The following is a 23266-nucleotide window of genomic DNA, read 5'->3' as shown; positions in this document are numbered from 1 at the left end:
AACATTTACCCCATTGAGTATATTTTATGCATTTTCAAATATGATGAAATAATTTCGGTTTCTGTTTCAGGCAGAGTATAAATTTAACTCTGAATGAAGTTAAAATTTGTGTTCTCTTAAAACCTCCTGTGTTTGTGGTAAAACAGTAACTTGAACATTCCGTAAATTGGAATTTCAGTAGTCATTTTATAAAATAGTTTCGGCACTGTAATTGAGTAACATCATGTTTGTAAACATTTATACAGTTCTTTTTTGAGAAATTATTATTAATTATACATCTTAAAAAATTAAGTGTAACAGTAAGAATAGATGATTCCAGTATTTGTAGAATAAAATAAACATTGTAATGCCTTTTTGCTTCATTTTGAAAAGTTTCAGTATGTAAGTAATTCTCTGGATTACAAAATGTTCAATTTTTCAGACCTTAGATAATGGTACACTAAAAGTATCAGGATATGTTCGAGGTAAACCACTAAACGTGAATGGACTTGTTCATATACCTGGCTGGGGTGATTTCCAAATGAGTCAAGTAGATTATGAAAATGATCCTCATCCCTTTGCTAACAAAGCAAAACCTGGTGTTCATAAAGTGAGTATTAAATAATTAAACTTGTTTTCATCTTTAACCAGTATATGTCTTTTGTTCCACATATATTTTAATAAAAAGTGGATCTTCTTCTTCTTTTTTTTTTCCCCCTACACAGTAGAATTTTAATATTATTAGATAGTTAGAAAAGAGTAATAAACCATACTAAGGTTTTATATTACAGAACTGTAATAGTGAAACATGTGTTAAATATTTTAAAATATCTGTGTAGACTTAATTCTCAAGATTACTGTTATAGCTAATAATACAACATAAATGCATTTATAAATAAATAACTATATTAAGTAAAATAAAGCTCACTTTCCCTAAAGTGAATTTTAATATGATACATCTCTTCTGTAAAAGGTTACAACAGAAACAACAATACCTGAACTAGTCATTGAAAAATAAGCAGACAAAATGAGTGCTTAGGAAATTTATAATAAATTAAGGTTGAAATCAGTTTTCTGTGATGGCATTTTGTCTTTTTTAGGAGTTAAGTTTTGAATTGTATCCCTTAAGATTATACTCAGAGGCATAATTAACTTTTATTGAGAACCAAGATTTCCTTAAAAATTCATTGCCTGATCAAGACATGCCCATAAGATTTTTTGAGAATCTCATGTGAATCAGCAGAATATTTGTTCAACATTGTAGTGCTGTTTTGCTTCATTTTAAAAACTTCGATATATAAGCATATATACAAAATTTTCAATTTTCCAGACCTTGAATAATGGTACATTAAAAGTATCTGGATGTGTTTGAGCTAAACCACTAAATGCGAATCCACTTGTTCATATACCGGCTGGAGTGATTTCCAAATGAATCAAGTAGATTATGATAGTGATCTTCATCCCTATATAAATATGTCTGATAAATGAAAAATTTGGTTTGAATTGTTACTGAAAATGCAACATTACAGAAATTTAAGCACGCTTACTGCCAGGAATACAATTTCTCAAAAATCTTAAATGAAAAAAATGACATTTCCAGATCAATCCACAGTGTACAAGTTTGATTTGGTTCAGTCTGATCTCTCTTCAAACCAAGAAAATATACTTGCAATTTCATATTGTTCATACTAATCATATTATTCATTTCCACTACAATTATTCATAAGTATTTTTTTCTTGGAATTCTATTTAAAGTGTTTGTGGGCCAGAATTGATAGATTTCATTAATAATATGTTCGAACTTAATTAAGTTACCAAATTGGAAGGTAAACACACCAATGTAGAGTTTAAAATTAGCCCCTTCCTTCTTCAAGAGCAAAAGAAATATATATATAAGAGGAGCACAACCATTTCATATTGAAAACAATTTTTGGAGCAAACGAAAATGACTGTAACATCATGTATGTACAGGGTTCGTACAGTCCTTAAGTTTTTTGGAATTGATTTTTGGTCATTCAAAGTCCTTAATTTCAGCCAAAATCGGGAGAAGGTCCTTAATTTTAATCGTCAAATTTCTGTCTGTTTGTACGACTGAAATTTTAAGTGTGAATTGCCATTTTGGAGATATATTTTTGGTGATTCACTGATAAATATGGTTATCTTTTGAATGGGTTATAATGTGTTCGTATTTCTAATATAAATGGTGGGATGCTAGAGTTTCTAAACAAGAAGTGAAACATAAGCATTTCGAAATTGTTTCAGTTTTTCTAATGAAGAGATTTTAAATAACTTTTTGCTTGGATGGGACGGCTGTATTCAGTTTCTATAGCAAATTTTTAATTCCAAGATCTGGCAATTTTTCGACGATTTTTTTTTAACGTTGTAACATTGATATATTTTATTAAAATAATGGTAATATATTGAAATTATATTTTAAAAATAACATTAAAATATAACATTTTTATTTTTTACTGTCATATTATACAATATTTTGAATCTGAAAAATAAACAAGGTATAATGCACAATTTACGAAACAGTTCTTAGCAAAAGCAAAATAGCTGTGTAATTAATTAAAAATATCTTCTTTTTAATTTTTTCATGATAAGAATGTTCTCATGTAATTGTCTCAGAATATGCATCAGTTTTCTCTATAAAATTAATTTTACACTTTTTAAATCTGATTTTTTTTTCAAACTATTTCTGGCTGTTTGCTGTTAAAAAATTGGTAGGGGTAATTTTCTTTTGGGACATTAGACATTACAACTTGGAAAGTTTAGAAAGATTTTAAGGCAAGATTTATAGAGCCACGATTCTAGAAGATTCCAGAAAAATGTGACAAAATGAAAAATGTCTGTATGTATTAACACATAATGTATGTATTTTACAGAAAATATGCAATGAATTTCTTACTTTTTGGAGAACATCTGGAAGAACAATGAAAACATAATATTTGAATGTTTTAACTTCTGAAACTAGAGTCTTTTTTTTTTTTTTTTTTAACATGCTTATCTTTCCTTTATATTCTCTACTTTTCACTAGACACAAGCATGGGAAATATTAAAAATGCTTCTAATCGTATCACATGGACTGGCATTATAGAAAGGGATTTTTTTATTAATAAAGAAATTGGAAAGTGGCAATTTAGAAGATTCATCTAATACTGTATTTGACGGCATATAAGACGCACCCTTATTTAGACCACACACAAGGAAAAAAAGTTTCAATAGTCCACAATAACTTCAAATGTGGTTTCTTTTAGTTCTCACGTTTCGTAAAAGCCAAATAAACAATCATTGAATGCAATTACCAAACATATTTTTATTAAGGAAAATTAACAAACGGCAAGCTATTTTGAACATGATATGTAAATTTCAATAATGAATAAATGAATGAACGGCAAGCAATCAAACATAATACAAAATAAAGCAGAAATAACAAAAAACACAGATTCAAGGAAAACGTTGCCTATCATGAAATTAGACTTTAATCACTTTCAAAACCATAAAAATCCTTTTCACTATCATCATCATCGAAAACGAGAATATCATCATCACTACTGTTTCCGTCATCGCTATTATCACCTTCTTCGAATAATGCGTCGTCTACTGTTCCCTCAAGAGCATTACTAATTCTGCACTTCTTAAAGGACTTAACAATTACTTCAGCCTTTACGTCCTCCCAAGATCTTTTTACCCACTCGTACACTTGCGAAATAGAGGGCCACTTCATTCTACCTGAGAATGTGAGGGCGTGATGTGGCTCTCTTATCCACTTGTTCCATCGTTCTCACACCTTTTCCTTAAATGGCTTATTCACCAATGCATCTAAAGGCTGTAATTGGCTAGTCAGTCTTCCAGGAATGACAGCTATCTGGGTTTTTAATTCTCCCACTTTATTCTTTATGGTTTAAGTTCTATGGGCGCTAAACTGATTCAAAATCAAAAGAGAGCGTTTTCTTAAGAGTTCACCAGGTTGACTCGCCCATAAGTTCTGTAACCACAGTTTCATTCTAACTTCGTCCATCCAGACTTTCGGATGAACATGAACAATAACACCCGTTGGAAGTTTTTCTTTTGAATATGAAAAACGGCGGTAGTTTTGTGCCATCAGCACAACATGTTAGAACTACCGTATATCGGGTTTTTTCATGACCTTTGGTTTTTATGGTTATTGTTTTAGATCCTTTAAAACTCACATCTTGTTGGGTGATACATCAAATGTGAGTGGAATTTCATCCATATTTCCTATTTGACCGAGCTCAAAAGAAGTTTTCTTGCGTGCATTTATAGCAAACCTATGAAATGCTAGTATTTTTTTTTCTTCATAGTCTGTTGGCATTTTCTTTGCAATAGTTGTTTTTGTGCACATTGATAATTCTTGCCTTTTCATGAACCTGTTGCACCAGCCCTCAGACCCTGAAAAGTTCTGATTCCCATGTTTTTCTGCAAATCCTTTGGCCTCATTGATTATCATTTTAGTTGAAACACTTATCCCAGATTTCTTTTTATCTATCACCCACATTTTTACGGCATTTTCAAGTTCAGACCAAGATGGAGCTGGGCATCGAAGTTTTTTTTTTTTTTTTTTTTTTTTTTTAAGCAGTCTTGTTTCCTGTAGTCATATTTTCCAGGGTATTTTTTTTTTTAAACAAATAGTTTTAAGCACCGATACCGATACATGTGTCGGCTGAGTCAAAGAAAGTCTTTGTAAAGAAGGAAAGGCTCCATAGACGTAATGTAACCGTCGAACCTGTTTGAACTTCGACATCAGCTTCGAGCTTTGAGGCTTTTTGGCGACAGATATTTCACGCATGCGCAAAATAATTATGGCAGATGTAGAAAAAGTTATGTGTGTCTAGACCTTTTATCTGGGCTAAAAATAGCATTTAGTATTGAAAGTTAACCTGTGTCTTTCACGTATAAGATGCAGGTAACTTTTTTGAGACCAAATTTAGGAAAAAAAGTGCGTCTTATATGCCGTCAAATACGGTATGTCTTAATGCATCATACACAGGTCTGACATTAGGCATTTTCCCACCTGGTAAAATCACATGGAATACTAAATTTATATCTGTAGATCCTAAATTCTGCTTCCAGTACCTGCTCTAAGTTCTAAAAGTTTTGCCATTTCTAGATTGTGTTGCTCGGTGTGTCATTAAATTCTAAACATTCTGCCACACCAGCTCTGTAACCGGCCCTTACCATATATATTTCATATTTCTTCTGAATGTTCGTATTGCTAAAGAAATAAAATTAGCAGCTTTTAATATGCATTCTAAATGCATATAGGTTTTTTTTTTTTTTTTTTTTTTTTTTTTTTTTTTTAGAATTACAGAAATCTTTAATTAAATCCAAAAATTCTAAAATGAAAAGGAAGCATGTTGAAGAAAGAAACCGAATACATAAAGAGAAAGGAAATTATTCTTCGAATATATATACAGTTATTATTATTTAAATTATCCAGTTATTTATAATTTCAGCTTTTACTATAATTTCTCGTTTCTATTTCCTCCCCAGAATGCAAATCACTTAGATAGTTTTAAAACTGAGATTTTTGGTGTGTAAGACAAAATGTGTTTTTAATCTCCGCTTGCTCGCTGCATTAGTTCCTGCCAGCTCTGATAATTTATAACTTTTGATCTGCATTATCGTTGCTGGCATTTGAATTAGTTATGACGATAGAGTTAATGAGCCAGCTTAAGTTAAAATTAAATTGTACAGTCTTTGACCACTAGTCCACCTTTTTTGTTTGAATTTGACTGTTCTCGTTTAATTACATCACCACAAACTGCAATTGATTTGGTTAGCATAAAAACATGCCTTTAAGTGCTTTTTAAATAAGAGGCTTTGTCTAACTTTATAGTTACTTTCAGACATAGCGATAATTTTCTTCACATCTGTCGGGAGGGGGTTGAACTGTTTAACTTCTAACAGATAAAGTAAACCCTCATAGGTACATTGTGGAGAGATTGACAAGTTAGGAGATACAGCACACAGAAACTAGTGAGAACATTGGTTTGCATATTGAAAGAAATTTTTAAAAGAAGAAAATCTATATAAATTAGCCAAAATGTCTGGGCATGCTTCAGATTAAAAAGAGGCAAAAATATTTTGTTGAGTGTTGTTGCTACAAAACATAAATGTTTTGTAGCTTTTAATGTATGATTAACCTAATATCATTTAAGAATCAATGACATAAATAGCATGTATTCTAAACTGTGAAATTTTATTAGATTATGATTTTGATATGGCTTTTTAATAAATATTATTAAAAAATAAGTAAAATTTAATTGTGGTCATGTAAATCCATAATGACTAAGGTTATCTAACTACCTAAGTCAATTATTTATATCAACCTGCTGTCCTGCTTTTAGTCAGAAACGTGAATATCATTTCAACTCTACGAATGTTAACTTAACATTTGAAGAAACCCTCACATCACCCTCACAAGATTTTTAAAAGACATCTCTTTTTACCATATGATTTGAAGTTTTTCCCTTTTATCCTGCTCTACCTTCATTTCTCAAAATCATTTCTCCATGTCTTCATCAGCATTACAGGTTCATTTCAACAATTCATCTGATACAATGTGTTTGTGCATTTTGGATTTTATTAACCATTCGTCTGGTGCATGATAACCTTCAAGGTTTTGTGCCATTAAAAGTCAACCAACTAACCATCAATTATTTATAACTGCTTACACTTAAAAATCGTCTCTGCATATAAAAGCATGTTATTGCCTTTCATTAATCCTTACCGTGGTACAAGATAAAACACAAAAATGTAAAAATTCATGTAAAACTTATTCTTTGTATCTAGTAAGACCTGAAATAATACAAAGCAATTTAGTATCACCTTTGGTGCTTTAGTGGCTTATTGGAACCTTAAAATATGTTAACTGGATTACAACTAAGGTTCCCACCTCTCCTGGAATTCCTGGGCCCTGAAAATTAAAATCTCCCAGAAAAAATTTAAAATAAATATTATTCTCCCGGAATATCACGTTCTCGAAAATAACAATACAATGCGCATGGGCGAAATGGTAGAGAGCATCGAAAATGGCACGACCGTGCACAGCACCCAAAGAACGTCTATGTCAATACATATTCTTTGCAGCAGCAATCTGCGGTGAGTAAGCGCCTTATGGATGAGTCGTAGTTTCATGCTGGCATGTCGCGCTCGTGCGCCCTCATCCTGTCATTTTCAATCCATTCTTTAATTTAGTCTTCAATTAGCTAGCTATCCACAAAAAAGTGCATATTTTGGAATTATTTAAACGCTTTCATAATAATGTCTAGTGAAAAAACGATTCTGATTCTGCAAGTGAATAAGTGCCACAACAAAAGACAAAATATTCGACGTCATTTCAAGACAAGTGGTTAACTTAATTTGATTGGCTTAGAAAGAGAGACAATTTTAACGGAGAATGTAAATTATGTCAGAAAACGGTTAATATTAAGTACGAGGGTGTTAGAGTAGTGACTCTAACCTAACTGTACGTTACCCAAAGCAAGAAACACCAATCGTTAATATTGAATAGGGATTCTTCGCAATCGGTTTCAAACCTTTTTGTAAAGAAATCTTCAAAAGAAAAGGACAGTATATCAGCAATTGAAATTACTTCAGTCTATCATAGCATTAAGCACCATCACATTTTTAATTTCCAGGATTGCACAAACAAATTGTATAGCACTCTATTTCTAGATTCTTCTTTGGCAAAATGATTTCTTGTGGTAGAATGAAATGTACAAGTATTTGCGAGAGTGTGCTTGCTCCTGCAGCTCAAGAAATACTTTTAAATGAGATTCAGGAGGCCGATTTTTCTTCAGTTGCGACTGCCAAAGAAACATTTTTCTTCTCCTGGAAACTTTTTTTCCTCTCCCGGATTTTGAGAGTCGAGATGGCACCGCTAGTTACAACCCTTGGAACTCTACACGAAGCTATGACACTAACTGCATCAGACAGAGCCCAACTAACTTTCAAAACTTGCCAACCGTGCCCACATCTGGCCTTTCAGTTTTGTTCTGATCATCAGGTCTCTCTCTGTAGGCAAGAAGCAGTGGTGACAAGAGCCATTCTTTTGCTATAAATCATTCTGATTATGATTTTACTTCTCATTTTAACCTGTACCACTTGACATAAAATCTACCTCCTATTTACTAAACCTCTAGATTGAGCAAGTATGTGAAAAAATAAGACGTTTAAAAAAAAAAAAAAAAAAACTAACTAACTATTAGTAAAACGTAAATAAAATGTCAGTTATCTTCTCTCAAATCTGCCGAACTATTATAAGTGTATAATATGTAATGCTATTTGATAAACTGCATAAAGTATATTTAATTCTCAAACTTATTAATAAGTATGTTAATTAAGTGATGTTTAATAATAATGCATCCTAATTACGGATCTATTTTATTTTTTTGGATGGTATTACAAAAGTAAAGTTCAGGCAAAGATAATATTTTTAATTGAATTATTAATTTGCTATTAGCTCATAGGTCCTTAATTTTTTTCATTAATGATCCTTAAAAGTACTTAATTTTCATGTGCAGAAATGTGTACGAACCCTGTATCTAGGAAAATCTGATAAACCATGAAAAATTAAGAAAAAAAATTGTGAAAGCATTAGGAAGAACTGAATTGGAATTAGTGCCAATACAAATCTTCAAAACTTATGCCAAACTAAAGTCTCTTTTTTGCATGATTTTTAATAAAGTAGGGCCTTAAGAAGAAAAATTCCCAAGTAATCAATTTAAATGAACAAATGCGCATACACAGACACACAAAAAGTTAACATGTTTCCCAGAAAGGAATGTTCAGTTTGTGAAAAATTTTGTAACTTTTCTGTTAAGAAAGTGCTACTTAGCACCAAACATTTAATTTTTTTTTTTTTTTTTTTTTTTTTTTTTTTAATTTTCTTTAACTGACACAGAATTTTTATTTCACAGGGAGAACAACAAACAACAGTTTTGTTCTTTTCATGCACATGACAATCTGTTTTTGTTTAAAAAATCAGAGACTTGCACAAATGTGGCATTATGTGAATTACCACTGCACAGCCATTCATAAAGTGATATAAAAAGGCTATGACATTTCGTTACTTGCATCCTGTTAACAGAAAAATACAAATTTTCAAGATTCAAATAGTCATTATTATACCTGCAATAAAGGTGTCACTATTATATGATAATAAGTGAAGAAGCATTTATGCTTATCTTAAACATCAGAGTTGTTGTTGTGAAAAGTTATGAATATCATACAAATATTTACTCCTGCTAAAGTTTTAAGCAATTTTATCTAAGCAGGAAGGTTAACTTTATGCATACTTGATACTTCGTAAATATGGCGTAAATTTTTGGCAGATGACAAGTCCCAGCAAGTATACTTTGCTAGTTCTAAATTTTTATTTTTTAATTTTAGTAGTCATTTGTTGTGAAAAAATATATCATCACTGCTAAATGTTAATCCATTGCAAATTTTTGGCAAAATAAATAAAATGTTGTTTTAGTTTCAATACTTATGTATTATTTCCATCAACCATGAAACTATTGCCATGCAGCAAGACTTAGTGTGAATTATGGATGTTAGCTTCCTTTTGTAGTTTAATTAATGATTCATAAAACGATTTTAAAAGACAAACAAACATTTACTTAGAAATAAATTGTACTCGTTACTTAATAACTTACACGTAACGTGTTCGTAAACGTACATAACATAACAGATGTTCTTACTGAATTCTACCGACATACATTTCAATCGTACATCATCTGAATATATTTTTTTAAATTATTAATAGAATGACATCCAGAAATTAGCTGTTGCCATTTCTCAATAGATATTTTGTCTAATAACAATAAATAATTTACAATCATGCTTACATGTATGAGTGTGACATGGCAACACACTCATAACAACTGCTCTTTATTTGATGTAACCACAGATCAACAGTGGTGCTGCAGTATGAAAAACTGTGACAAGAGAATATTCATTCATTCATTTGAAAAAGAATGTGGTTCCAAGCGCTGTAGAATCGCATTTGTGACTTCATTCCAGTTCATTTACAATTGGTTGAGAGAATATTCGAAACATGGAGGGGGGCTGCTGGGTATTGCCGATGAAGCAGTAATATCTTGGCAAATTACTTGCGGGAAGTTTGTACTTCTACTGTTCTAAACAAAGCTTCTGAGAAAAGCAGAGGGCCATAAAGTTGTAAGCTTAGAACTTTGAAATCAAATACCTGACACCACATTCGCTAACAGAGCAAGAGTTTGTTGTCTGGCAAAAAAGTTCTTGTATCAATATGAATTCGCTCTTATGACTGTCCTTGAAGTTTTGGCCTTCAATTAAATTACTGTACTTCATCATCCTGCTATTTCACCAACTGTTTTTTTTTTCTTTTTTTTTTTTCTTCCTGAATTGTTTTGTATTCCCTTAACTAAAATTGAAAATGAAATAAACTCATTTTAATGGTTTTAAGTATAGAGTCTCAACTAAGGTTTTCAGTGGTGTTCCAAAAAAGAAAACACAGGAGTTCTTAAAATATTGTATTAAACTTTAAATTAAATGAATGGATCCAGAGAGAATATATTTTGAGTGATATGCAATAAACAGATTTAATATGTGCTAAAAGGTTTTTTATGAGCCAAATCTAAAAATTTCAACAACCAGTATGTATATATTTATTACATTGTTATCCATTAATCTTATTGTTGAATTTCTTTATGCCTTGTTTTGACTAATGTTTTATTTTTGGTTAAGGATGTAGAAATGGCCTCAGATAATGTACTTTTTTCTAACAAACCAAATCCATCTGAACAAGAATCCTTACAGTCAGAGGTTATACCTGATCCCATGGAAGGAGAACAAACATGGCCTACTGAAGAAGAGCTAAATGCAGGTATTAAGGAAACTTAGTAAATGAAACATAACAATATATTTTTTAATTAATCTATTCAGTAAAAAATAGTTTCCTAAATCTTGAATTTACTCTTCTGATAGTGTAAGAAAATTGCTTTTTTAAAATCCAGTAATTACTGAATCAGTCATATAATAACTTTTCTTTTTTTTTTTTTTTTTCGTTTTTGTTTAATATTACTTACTAATGCTGTCTTCTTTTCAGTATACAGATGTATAAGATAAAGATCTTTTAATCTCATCTTAAATTAGGAAGTTCTTCCAAAATTACATATATTTTTATCACATCATACTCGATTTTGTCTCAAAAAGATTTTAATGTGCCAACTTTAATTGGCAGCCTTTGTGGAAGCTGTTTAATTAACATTAAAATTTTTAACTGCTGTATACTTCTTCATCTACTAGCCATCTTGATCTGCTGGCCTTTAAAATTATGGTAGCAATTTTTACTGTATCTTTACATTTCATACGTAGAGAGGTAGTTCTTTTGTAGCGATATCTAATAAATATAATGCATTATTTTTTATTATTAATGAGAGTTTGTAATTATCAATTGGAGTTGTTTGTACAACATTAAAATCAACATTTACAGATACTTGACTGATACAGTACAAAGTCTGTAATCCGGACATCCATTATCCAGAATGATCTATAATCCAAACCTCAAAGCCACAAACTTTTTTTTGTATGCTTTACGCATGCGCGTTGGGAGAATGTGTTAAAAAATGCTTGGCATAATTTATGGCCAGCTACCATAATGGTGAGGTGATAGCTGCGAATTTGAAGGTTTTTGGACATCGCAAACTAAAGGTGAAATTTTCCAGGTATTGGATTTTGTAAAGAAATGTGGAGAAACGGTAACAAATGAAGATGATATAACAAAAGTTTTTCATTGCAACAATGCCCCAATCATCAATCAATTAACGGACGATGAAATCTGTAGTGTGATTCTAGATCCAGAAAATACCGCTTCCGATAGTGAAAGAGAGGTTATTGAAAACAAAAAAATTTCGATTGACAAGTTAGTCTGTATTCTCGACACAGCAATTACAGGACTTGAACAGTGGAACTTTGTAATTGAACAAGAAATTATGTCTGTTTATAGAATTAAAGAAAAGTATTAGCACAAAAAGCAAAGCAACTTAAACAACTTACATTGAAAAAAATGTTTAATAAAGTAAGCAAATAAATATTAAGCTTTTTTTTATAAATTTTGATAGCCTTTAGATCATAATTGCTCTTTGTTTTATAAATTACGGTTTCATATTTTTAATTGTATAATTTCTGCATGCCATCTTACCAGATTTAAATTGATGATCTATAATCCAGAATCGCCGAAGTCCCGACGAGTCCAGATTGCAAACTTTGTACTGTATTAATATGTATTGTGAAATATATTGTTTAAAATTTGGTATTTTTTTAATCTAGATAAGCAGAGTGTGGCTTTAATTTGAAAAGTTAAATTTGTTAACTAATATTTAAAGAAATATTTACAGTACCCACTACTTATTAAACTAAGCTGCTTAGGACAATCAAATTTCTGCCATTGCTGAACATGTGCAAAAACTGATTGTGAAATTATTTCAATAACTGCAAAAACTGACAGTGAAAGTGATAATATGCCATCATCAGTCAAATATAAAGCACTGCAGATTCTAAGAAAAATTCTTCAACCAAAAAAGGTGCTGCTGAAAAGCTACCACCAGTTTTACAAAACTGAAAATCTAATTGAAAAAATTGTTGAAAACTTTGAAACAAACAAAGAAGTTGTTTGTAAGTGATAAAATCTTATCATAGCTGTAGTATTAATTAATAAATTAGTTATTATTTTACTTGAAAAGTTTAGAAACTGATTCACCATCTATTCAACTCAGCTGTTTAAAACACTCAAATATGTTTGGAACAGAAATAGTTTTAAATGTCAGGGTTTGTACAGTTTTTAAATTGCCCAAATATACTAATAAAATATACTTTGTTATGCTGCTAAGAATTGCAGTAGCTTTTAGAATTGATATCTTTTGAGGTCAGGTAATGATTAATAAATTGTGTATGCTTTGAGGAATGGCAACAGTTCTCAGGAGTGGCAGTTTGCCAACATGGATGGTTAATCCTTTGTAGCATAATGTCATGCTTTACAGAAAGTAGGTATTGTCAATTTTAGATGTTTCTAAATTAAAAATTTCAAAAGATAAGAAATGTAGAAATTGAAAAAAATTATTATAATACCAGTTTAAATTGATAAATTTCCTAAATAGGCAAGCAAATTAAAATATCAGAAAGTAGTTAAAAATAAGAATTTCTGCTAAATTTGTAGGAATTCGTCTGAAAAGAAGATCTTTAAAGTACAAAACAAATAGTTTCCAAGTTCAGTTTAGTGATTTTTATGTATAGTAAATATTTAGTATATACAGCAGTGTTTATATATATAGTTTTGCTAGAGTTGTTCTTTTATGTTTAGTTTTATTTAATGTATTTGAAATAGAAATGAATCATGAACTAATTATTGGTCTGAAATAATGGAATTATGTTCAAACTTGGATGATAATTTATGAATTAAGTGGGATGATATATAAATCAGTCATGTTTTGTCATTTTAAGAAATGATAGATAAATAATAGCATTTTCTTTAATGCAGCCATGTTAACACCCAAGAAAAAAGTTAAAAAAGTAGCTGAAGGAACAAGTGATTATCAGGCTTCCTGGATTCTCAATAGTGATGATGATGATGCAAGTGAAAGTAGTGAAGATGAAAGTTATGATGAAGATCAGTCTGGATCTGAAGCAGTCGGTGATGTTGAAATGGATGATGTGGTATGGTTAATTTTAATGTTTTAGGATTTTTATTATATTAAGCAAAATTACTTCATTTTATATAATTATTTTAGGAATCTGTACCAGAATTAAAAGATGAAAATTATGATAAGCAGTTGGATTTGGATGAAGAAAAGAAAATGTTAGTATTTTTTATTGTATTTTTATAAAATTTTGCAATTAGTTATAAGAGATTATTTTATTTCACTTTCAATATTCTATGTTTTTAAAAGGCTAGTGAGATTTAAAGAAGAACGCTTGAATCAGATGTTCCCCGATGAACTAGATACTCCTATCGATATCAGTGCAAGAGTAAGATTCCAAAGGTATTATATTTTATTAATTAATTAAGTTTATACTCAGTATCTTCCAAACCTAAATTAATGGATTAAAAATTCTGAATAATTTTCATAGGTATAGAGGTTTAGAAAGCTTCAAGAAATCAGTCTGGGATCCTTTAGAAAATTTACCTCCTGATTATTCACGGATTTACATGTTTGGAAGCTTTAAGCAAACAAAGAAGAAAGTTTTAACTGAAGAAAAAGAAGGAGCAATGGTGTGTATATATCTACTTTTCGTACATAAAAGATTTAATTTAAATTTATCATGTATATTTTTTCATCCATGAAAAAATAAAACATTACGAGAAATGATGAATTATAACTTATATTATTCATCAATGCAAAAGAGTGAATCAGTGTTCTAAATAATAAACGAAAGCTTCAAGGGAAACCTAATTTTCGGAATTTTCAGTAACACATTTTTGGAAAATTAATTTATGATCACGCATATTTTTCATGTTTACTTAGACTGCGACTTTTTTTCTAAATTAGATTTTAAACAGCTAAATGTGTTGAGGCCACGTTCTTGATAAGGAAATATGTTGAACACTTGAAGAATCCCTGTTTTGTTTTGGGGCACATTATTCCACATCTGCATTATTGGCATATTGTTGTAAGCCGCATCAGTAGAACATTCAAGACTTATAGAATTATAGCAGAATTTGCAACTAGATAGTAAGAGCCAATGATAATAGCAAGAATTACCTCTGAAATATATAATTAGAGTCATTGTTGAAATTTTATGCTAACTATTTATAATTCTCTTTTAATAATTTAAGCTTCAAAATAATGCATAGACTGTAGTTACTACAGATTCCCCATTGTTTTTTAAACACTATGAGCTATGGGAAAAAGTAAAAATTTTATAGAAAGAAGGACAAGGAGAATTATATGTAAAATGGAATCAACTTACTCCTCCAATGACTGGTGAAATGCTCCTAATTGAGCACCCTGCAGATCCCGCGTGGTTATGTTACGGTGAGAAAATGTTACACGTGATTCTTATAAATTGGAATTAAACTGGAAGATTTTAATTTCATAAATTATATCACTTCAATACAACAGGCCTAAAATTATCAAGCCAAAACTCATATTCTGCAGAATTTCCATGGATTTAAACATTGAAAGTTTCTGTAAATCATACACCTTGCATTAGCAACTAAGACGTTTCAGCTGCGCCTAGTGTAAAACTCTAATGGCATGCATTTTCTCAAAGGCGAGTTCACTAAAATTGCAAGAAATATCAAATTTCTTCGTAAAAGACGATGAAATGAATTTTATAAACGCTGAATGCTATTTAATTTCATTTTTAATTGAATAGCCCTTCAATTTCAGTATCAAAACGCAATTTCCTTAGCGAAAAAATTACCTAATTCAAATGCAACCTGTGAAAGAATTGTGTTATTAAAAGGAAAAAAGGGGAGGGATTTTACTTACACCAAATTTGAGTGTGAAAACTATTTATTTCCCTACAGAAATCAAATCCAAAAATCTCAAAGATGTATGGTTTACGTATTCTATTTTCCTTTATGATTATTTGTTATTTAAAACATTTGCTTCAATAATATATTAGGTAGGTCTGGTGATATTTCTGCTTGAATAATAAAATGAAAATGCATATAATTTACAAGGAACATTCAATTTTTTACATTTATGTATATTAAGTTGAATTAATATAATTCCATTTAATGATTAATTGAAAAATTAACAAAAGGTTAATAAAAAAATTCTGCTTACATGCCCAGTTCAGAGTTGTAACAATATTGTTCATGCATTGATTACTGACAAGTTTTGCTATAGGTTGGAGTCTATAATATTGGATAAATAGTTATCCTGGCATAATAAGAAAGAATATTGTCATTTTTATTGCAAAATTTGCTTAGAAAAGAACAAATGTTTGTTATATAACCATTTAAGAAAAATATATTAGATTTTATAAAACTTTAAATAGTTTTGTAATAATATGTAAAAAATGTATTTTTATATTATCTGAGCGAATTTAGTAATTATTAAATCATCATAAGTTATTATCTTTTTACCTCTTTCAGCCGGGACTGTACGTGACCATGCATATCATAAATGTGCCACAATCGTTATACGGTAAAAAAAATTCCTTAAATTTTTGGCATTAGTTTGTGTAATTCTGAATTTCTCTTTGTTTCTTAAAATATAAGTTATTATAATATAAGGAATATTAATGTCTTTTAATTGTGAATGCAAGTCTTTTAAATGTGAATAGATAAATCGTAAATTTAAGCAAGAATCTACTATTTAATAGACATAGTGTTTCACAAAAGTAATCAAACACTCTTAATTCTAAAAAAATACTGTTATTATTAAAATTCTGTAAAACATAATTTCATTTCAGTAAATGTTCATCTAATCTTCCTTTTATACTTTTTCCAAAAATAAATTATTTATTTTAAAAAGAGTGGAAAAAATCAAGTCCTGAAGTCTACAGAAACTGCAAGCAAAATCATCTGTAATCAGAGCAATATATAAATTTATGGCATTAATTTGCATTGAAACAACTAAAAATCATCTCTAATTTTTTTTAATATCACTTTAATGCTTCTTTATAATTTTTTTTAATAAATTCATATTTTTAATTTACAGCTACAAAAACTGTTATCTGTTGTGAGACTTGTTGAAGTAGCTAATTTATGACTTATGACTTACTTTTTTCTGGTCATTAACTACTAAAGAGTTTTCGCCAGTAGATCGCATTAAAGTGCACTAGGCAAAGATATTTTCAAATAAATGGTACTAGGGAAGTACCAACACCCGTGGGCGAAGAAAATTCAGCTGCGTGAGCAGGCATATCTTAATACTTACGAAAGTAGGCATTCATCATATGCTAATTTAAAGCATCTAAAATCTTTTGACACGGTAAAATGTTACTAAATGCATGATGAAACTCAAAATGGAGGCAGATGTGTGAGACAGTCAACGATATTTTGTGAGAGTAGTTTGGAATATTTTAAAAAAATACTTAATATAATTTAACGCTGATGTTCTTAAATCTGGGGCAGGAATTTTGTTAATCATGCAAAGCAACAGTTCCAACCTCTCTACCTTTAGTGGTTAATTCAAATTGTACTGTATATTATATTTATTTAGCAAATACATTATAAATTGTTAGTTTACGTACTCATGTTAAAAACTAAATTATTCATTGCTAATAGTAATTACAGTATTTCACATTCTTCATTTTTTGTTTTACTATATGCAGTAAATGCTCTTTTTTTTTTTTTTTTTTTTTTTTTTTTCTTCCAGAGAATACAGAAAAATCACCTTTTGTTGTGTATGGTTTGCTGCCTCATGAGCAAAAGATGTCTGTTGTGAATGTTATAATTCGTAAACAAACTTCATGTCAGACTCCAGTAAAATCAAAAGACACTTTAATCTTTCATGTTGGATATCGTAGGTTCACTTGTCAACCAATATTTTCAGAACATAACCATATTGGTGATAAATTTAAAGTAAGTTCTGCTTCAGGTCTTATATACATCTCTTTTGCATATACACTGGTGTGCAAAAATTAAGGACGAGACGGTTTTTTCAATATAACTTTGTACAAAAGCTTTCCAAATCAACACATTTAATACCGTAAGATCCCCAATACGTAAGGACATGAGTAATGTAAGCAACACTTACTAAAAGAGAAATCAGAGCGATAAAAAGAAGCTTTATTGAAAAAGTAGCATGCAGCGCAATGCGACTGAAGGCCGAAACATCCCTGTGATGGGTGTCCAGCAAGAGACATCCGGTCTTTAATAGGGGATATGATCTTCCCTGACTGATAGGCAGGTTTCACAACATCTGCCTGAGAATGAGGGTGTCAATGAGTTGTTGAGGCATTGCTGCCCATTCGTCTTGCAGCGCCAATCGAAGCTCCGGAATCGTTACTGGTGGTAAGGTACGAGCTGCCAAGCATCTGCCTAGAAAATCCCATACATGCTCGATGGGATTGAGATCCAGAGATCGTGCTGGCCAATCCATACGTTCAATATTCTCACTCTCTAAGAGCTGTTCGGCAGCTACTGTGCGATGACATGGTGCATTGTCGTCCATGAAAAGGAACTGCGGACCGATAGCGCCTCTAAAAAGATGCGCATATGGAAGAAGAATCTCGTAACAATATCGGGTCCCGTTGACTGAACCTGCGTCGAAGATGTGAAGGTCTGTACGACTACCAAGCATGATGCCTCTCCAAACGAGAACACCGCCACCTCCATACCTGTCCCTTTCAATGATGTTCGAGGGATGATTGCGGCTTCCCCGCTCTCTCCAGATGAGTGTGCGAGGAGAATCCGCTACTCAGACTGAATCTGCTCTCATCTGTAAAGAGTACTCGTCCCCATTCATTGTCTCTCCAATGGACAGGCGTTAGAGATACACACCGTACAGGGCGTCCTGCAAACAAACCACCACCGTGCGGTCTTCTGGCCACGGTAAAATGCGATATCGGTCGTCCAGTCACCTGTGTCGTGTGTTTAGCGATTTCTCCCGCTGTCTGCCGCCTGTTTCTTCTGGCCTGTAAGGCAATATACCGGTCATCTGCGGGTGTGGTTCCTCGTGGACGACTACTGCTAAACCCCCGGATAGCTGTTCCTGTAGTTTGAAATTGTCTCCAAAGTCGTGAAACGATGCTGTGAGCAATTCCGAACTCTGCAGCCACACTTGTCACACTATGGCCTTCCTCCAACTTCCCAATGATTCGACCTCGGGTAAAAGCATCCAGATGTCGTCTAACAGATTTATTATTCGCCATTTCTCGCTGAGGCAGCAAATTGGTGTGATTTTAACTGCTATATGGCATGCAATCTCTTTGCCAGAAATACTGATCTTACATCGACAACATGCTTTATACTACTCAGACACTCCCCCATTACGTCTACCTGCATATCTGCGCATGTGCTACCGTACATCATCTTACTTAATCTCCTGATTGGTCTTTCTGTCCGCTCTGCCTCTTCTAATTTTTCGACTTCGTCCTTAATTTTTGCACACCAGTGTATATAGTAGAAAACTGACTGAATGAATTTTTATCCGAAGCTTTTCATGAGTTAAACTCTTAAGTATTACCGATAGTTACTTGTTTCATCTTAGTCTGTGTAACAAAGAAATTAAGTAACATGAAGTTTCAAAATATTTAGAAATAAATTGAATCAATAATGGAGGTGGCCATTTTATGTGTTTAATTAAGTATGGGTCATTACAATTAAAAAGTTTTCCATAAAAGCATCCTTTCTGTGAAAGATAATTCTTGACTGCTTAATCATATTTAACAAACTTGCCTAGTCTACTTAGACTTTGATACATCTGCATTAATATTTACTTATCAGCATGTGGTATTTATAGCCTTTTTCAATACATAAATTAGATAAATTTGCCAAGATGCCAACTGATTGCAGCTGCTAATACTGATAATTTGTCCTGGCTTTTGTTACTCATTGGCTGAATGAGGTTTTACTCATTGGTAACATACGTACATAGTTTCTTTTTTAAAATTCCTCAACACAGATATACTGTTTAACACAGTATGAATGTACTTTGCCATTTCAGAAATAATTCAGTCCATGCACTTAATTTTTTTCTTTTAACTTACCAAGAAATAATAAATTATTTAAACTCTATAATTTCTTCCACTGTGTGTAATTCTAGTATTGATTTATTAACTGAAACAGACAGCCATTACATGTACTCAGAGTATTTTTGTTATATAAAATTATATAAACTTCCGTACATAATAAAATAAGTGGAGTTAAATAATTACTGCATACAGTATTTGTACTGGTAAACTTAGTAATGTACTGTATATTGAAGTAAACAAAATTAATATGAATATTAACTGATTAAACATTGTTTGCATCTTCAGATAGAAATCTATAAATGCCTGCAGTAGACTATAACGATAGTGATAATGAGTAGTAGATGATAATTGAGATCAAATCAAATTTAATAAGACAGAGGTCAATAAAATATTACATGAAAAAATATAATTCATATGAAATAAAATTTAACAAGAAAGCTGGGATATTTGGTGATCTGCTGGGAGATTTAGCAGCTATGCAAATATCCATTTGCATCAACCAAGGCTACAACTGATATAGCTGTTATGCCAATCTGCATCTCTTAGTTTATAGTGCAACCTCTCTCTTAATTAGTTGTTTGTAGCTCTGTTACGTACATCTCAAAAATATCTTTATTCACAATTTGCAGTATCCATGGCATATCTGTTCCACTGATATTTGCATGCTCCATTTTATGATTGTATTGCAGCTTTTGAGGGTGCCCCTTTTTTGGAGAGGGCAGAAGAGTATAGTTAAAAGTTGGAATTCCCAGCTCTTAAAACCTAACTTTGCAATATGGTGAATCTTGCTGCACAGTGCTAAATTATTTGTAGAGTTATGTACAATCTTTAGACTCAATAAGTTAATTCAAGGAAATATGTTTTGTTAAAATTTTAATTGAAAATTAGGCTAAGCACAAAATTCATTTAAGAGCAATACACTTAAGTTTATTCCGACTGACACTTAAAAAGATGCCAATTGAAAGTTTATTCAAGAATATTCTTGAAATTCTTTAATATATTTTGTACAGTATTTGGGTTAAATTGTTTTCCATATTAATGATAAATTTGTTACTTAAGTTATTAAAATATTAATTTAATAAATCAGGAAACATATTACATATATCTTTTATTTATTCATTTATTTCCTTTCAGTATGAACGTTTTCTACCACATGACGAACCCGCTGTTGCTTCTTTTTATGCTCCTGTGATATTTCCACCAGCATCAGTCACAGTTTTCAGGCAGTGTCAAGATGGTAAATTTTATTTAATCCTATTTTAAATTAACACATAAGCATTATTAAACATGAATATAATACCATAAATTATAGCCTATGGGATAAAAAGTCATAATAGCAAACCATATACGGTCAAAAGTCGTTAATTCGGACACCCATAATCCGGACCTCAAAGCTAAAAACTTTCTGCGCATGCACCGCGTTGACACATGCGCACAGGCGTTTTATGCGTGCGCGTAAGACCTTTACGACTACGCATATGTGTCTGTGCAAGCGCAGAATACGTTTTCGCCTGCATGTTTAATGTATAACGGACGGTGTAAGCTAAAATTATCTATTTCAGTTAATGTTGATGATTGCGTTGTTCCTTAATCTTCGAATTCGATCAGGCTTATTATTTTTTGCAGACTATAAGAGCAATTTTATAAAAGTAAACTTGAACTTTCGATTATGTCAAATAGAATTTCCGATGCTGGAGCTCCCAAAGGATCTACAAAACAAAAGTATGTTTCGATGTCCATCAAACAAAAAGTGGAATTGCTGCAAAAAATGGATAAAGACATGAAGAAGGTAACAGAGGTTAGTGAAAACGAAAAAATTTCGATTGACAAGTTAGTCTGTCTTCTCGACACAGCAATTATGGGGCTTGAACAGCGGAATAGTTGTTAACTGAACAAGAAATTATGTCTGTTTATAGAATTAAAGAGAAAGTATTATCACATAAAACGAAGCAACTTAAACAACTTACATTGAAAGAAATGTTTAATAAAGTAAACAAATAAATATTAAGCTTTTTTTTTTTGATACCCTTTAGATCATAATTGTTCTTTATTTCATAAATTACGGTTTCATATTTTTAATTTTAGAATTTCTGCATGCCATCTTACGAGATTTAAACTGATGATCTATAATCCGGAATCGCCGAAGTCCCGACGAGTCCGGATTAACGACTTTTGACTGTACTTGTAAACAACATTACTGTATTATTCACTTATACAAAAAATATATAAAAAAATGTATGACAAACCAAGCAAGCCAAAAAAAAAAAAAAAAAAAAAAGCATTTTGAGAACCTCCATTACGATATAATTTAAAATAAACTTCAGATTAGAAATTCATTCAGGGTTTGAACATATTTTTTGCACATGGAAATTGTGATCTGTATGGGTCACTAATGAAAAAACAGCTGGACCACTGTGATTCCAGCTCGCTTAGAGTCAATGTTAAAATGTTTCACAGTAAATGAACTGCAGTAACGTGGTATTTTAAGGGGAGCAGCAGGAGGGAATTAAACATATGGCAATAATTCACAGAATAATTTGTACATCTTTTAACTTTAAAATTTTCAGATATTTTAGTTAATTTACATTAGTTTTCTTCTCTTTAGCATCTCTCTAAGGTTCAATAAACAAATCAATCCTCCCACTAGATTTTGTTTCTTCCCCTAATTTATTAATACTTTTAACACACCTTTGAAGAATAATTTTCTTCGTGTAATCAATTTTGCAATAAGTTTCCTCTTCATTTTAGAATTTCAGAATTCACTAAGATTTCTGTTATTCTAAAGAACTGCATGTATTTAGAATGTATAATTCTAATTTTATTTCTTTAATATAGTATTGAGAATAAATGTAAAATGATATAAAGTCACTTCCAGGGCCAAAAGCCATTCGGGCAGAACTTTAAACCTTAATGAAGCACTAAGAAACAAAATTTAAAGATTAAGGTTTTGCAAAATTTTAGACTTTAGGACAGACACTGGTCGGAACCCATAGATTGCACCAGGTGGCAAAATACTTAGAGCTCTTCCCTGTAAATGGTGCAGTGAGACATATAAGATAATCTGTCTATGTGCCAATATTAAAACATTTTTTCAATTTTTACTTTGTATCTAATGAAAAGATAAAAAAATAAAGTGGCGATAAACATGTTAAGAGAAAGACTTTTTCCAGGATCAAAGGAAGAAAATTCAGATAACTTTGTTTTCACTGTTCTTACAAAAATTCTCCAGAAAATAAGAAATTCATTATAAATTACCTGTAAAACCCATTTATATTGTGTTAATAGTGATGAAGGCATTTTTTTTTATAATTCTTGCTTTCAAATCTTAAAACCTTCCAAAAAGAATTCAGAAAAGTGTAAAGTGAATTTTTAAGAGAAAACTGACACACATTTAAATATTCTGAAACAACTTCATGGGGGGGAACTCTTATGAAAACATATAAAAGAAGACAGATGATATTAGTTTTTAAATAATCTTAACATGTGAAACTAAAAGTGCTTTATTTTAAGAAGTAGGAAAGAATTCGAATGGAAACCCATCAAATACATATAGTACAAAGTCTTTAAATCCGGACTCGTCCGGACTTCAGCAATTCTGGATTAGGGGTTTTTCCGGATTATAAAT

General features: G+C 31.1%; 2 protein-coding genes across 3 annotated transcripts in view; one reads left to right on the top strand and one right to left on the bottom strand.

Moving 5' to 3' along the window:
* Tsr1 (Tsr1 ribosome assembly factor) overlaps positions 1 to 23266 on the top strand; it is a 68001-nt gene that overhangs the window by 35344 nt on the left and 9391 nt on the right. Inside the window, exons 9-17 of the mRNA XM_085812396.1 lie at positions 422 to 589; positions 10738 to 10876; positions 13529 to 13704; positions 13779 to 13846; positions 13938 to 14030; positions 14119 to 14260; positions 16094 to 16145; positions 17322 to 17527; positions 20776 to 20878. Coding sequence (XP_085668522.1) covers positions 422 to 589; positions 10738 to 10876; positions 13529 to 13704; positions 13779 to 13846; positions 13938 to 14030; positions 14119 to 14260; positions 16094 to 16145; positions 17322 to 17527; positions 20776 to 20878 — 1147 coding nt within the window. The remainder of the gene's footprint in view (positions 1 to 421; positions 590 to 10737; positions 10877 to 13528; positions 13705 to 13778; positions 13847 to 13937; positions 14031 to 14118; positions 14261 to 16093; positions 16146 to 17321; positions 17528 to 20775; positions 20879 to 23266) is intronic.
* Positions 20733 to 23266, bottom strand: part of MED20 (Mediator complex subunit 20) — a 36206-nt gene continuing 33672 nt past the window's right edge. For both annotated transcript variants that reach the window (XR_004758563.2, XM_035362100.2), the window contains one exon: positions 20733 to 20895. The gene's annotated coding sequence lies outside the window, so the exon portion shown is untranslated. The remainder of the gene's footprint in view (positions 20896 to 23266) is intronic.

Source organism: Stegodyphus dumicola, chromosome 1, assembly GCF_044657685.1.
Source record: "Stegodyphus dumicola isolate Sdum_Otavi_A_Nest chromosome 1, ASM4465768v1".
Taxonomy (NCBI): domain Eukaryota; kingdom Metazoa; phylum Arthropoda; class Arachnida; order Araneae; family Eresidae; genus Stegodyphus; species Stegodyphus dumicola.
Note: the sequence above shows the minus strand (reverse complement) of the source record. Positions and strands in the feature narration are given on the sequence as shown.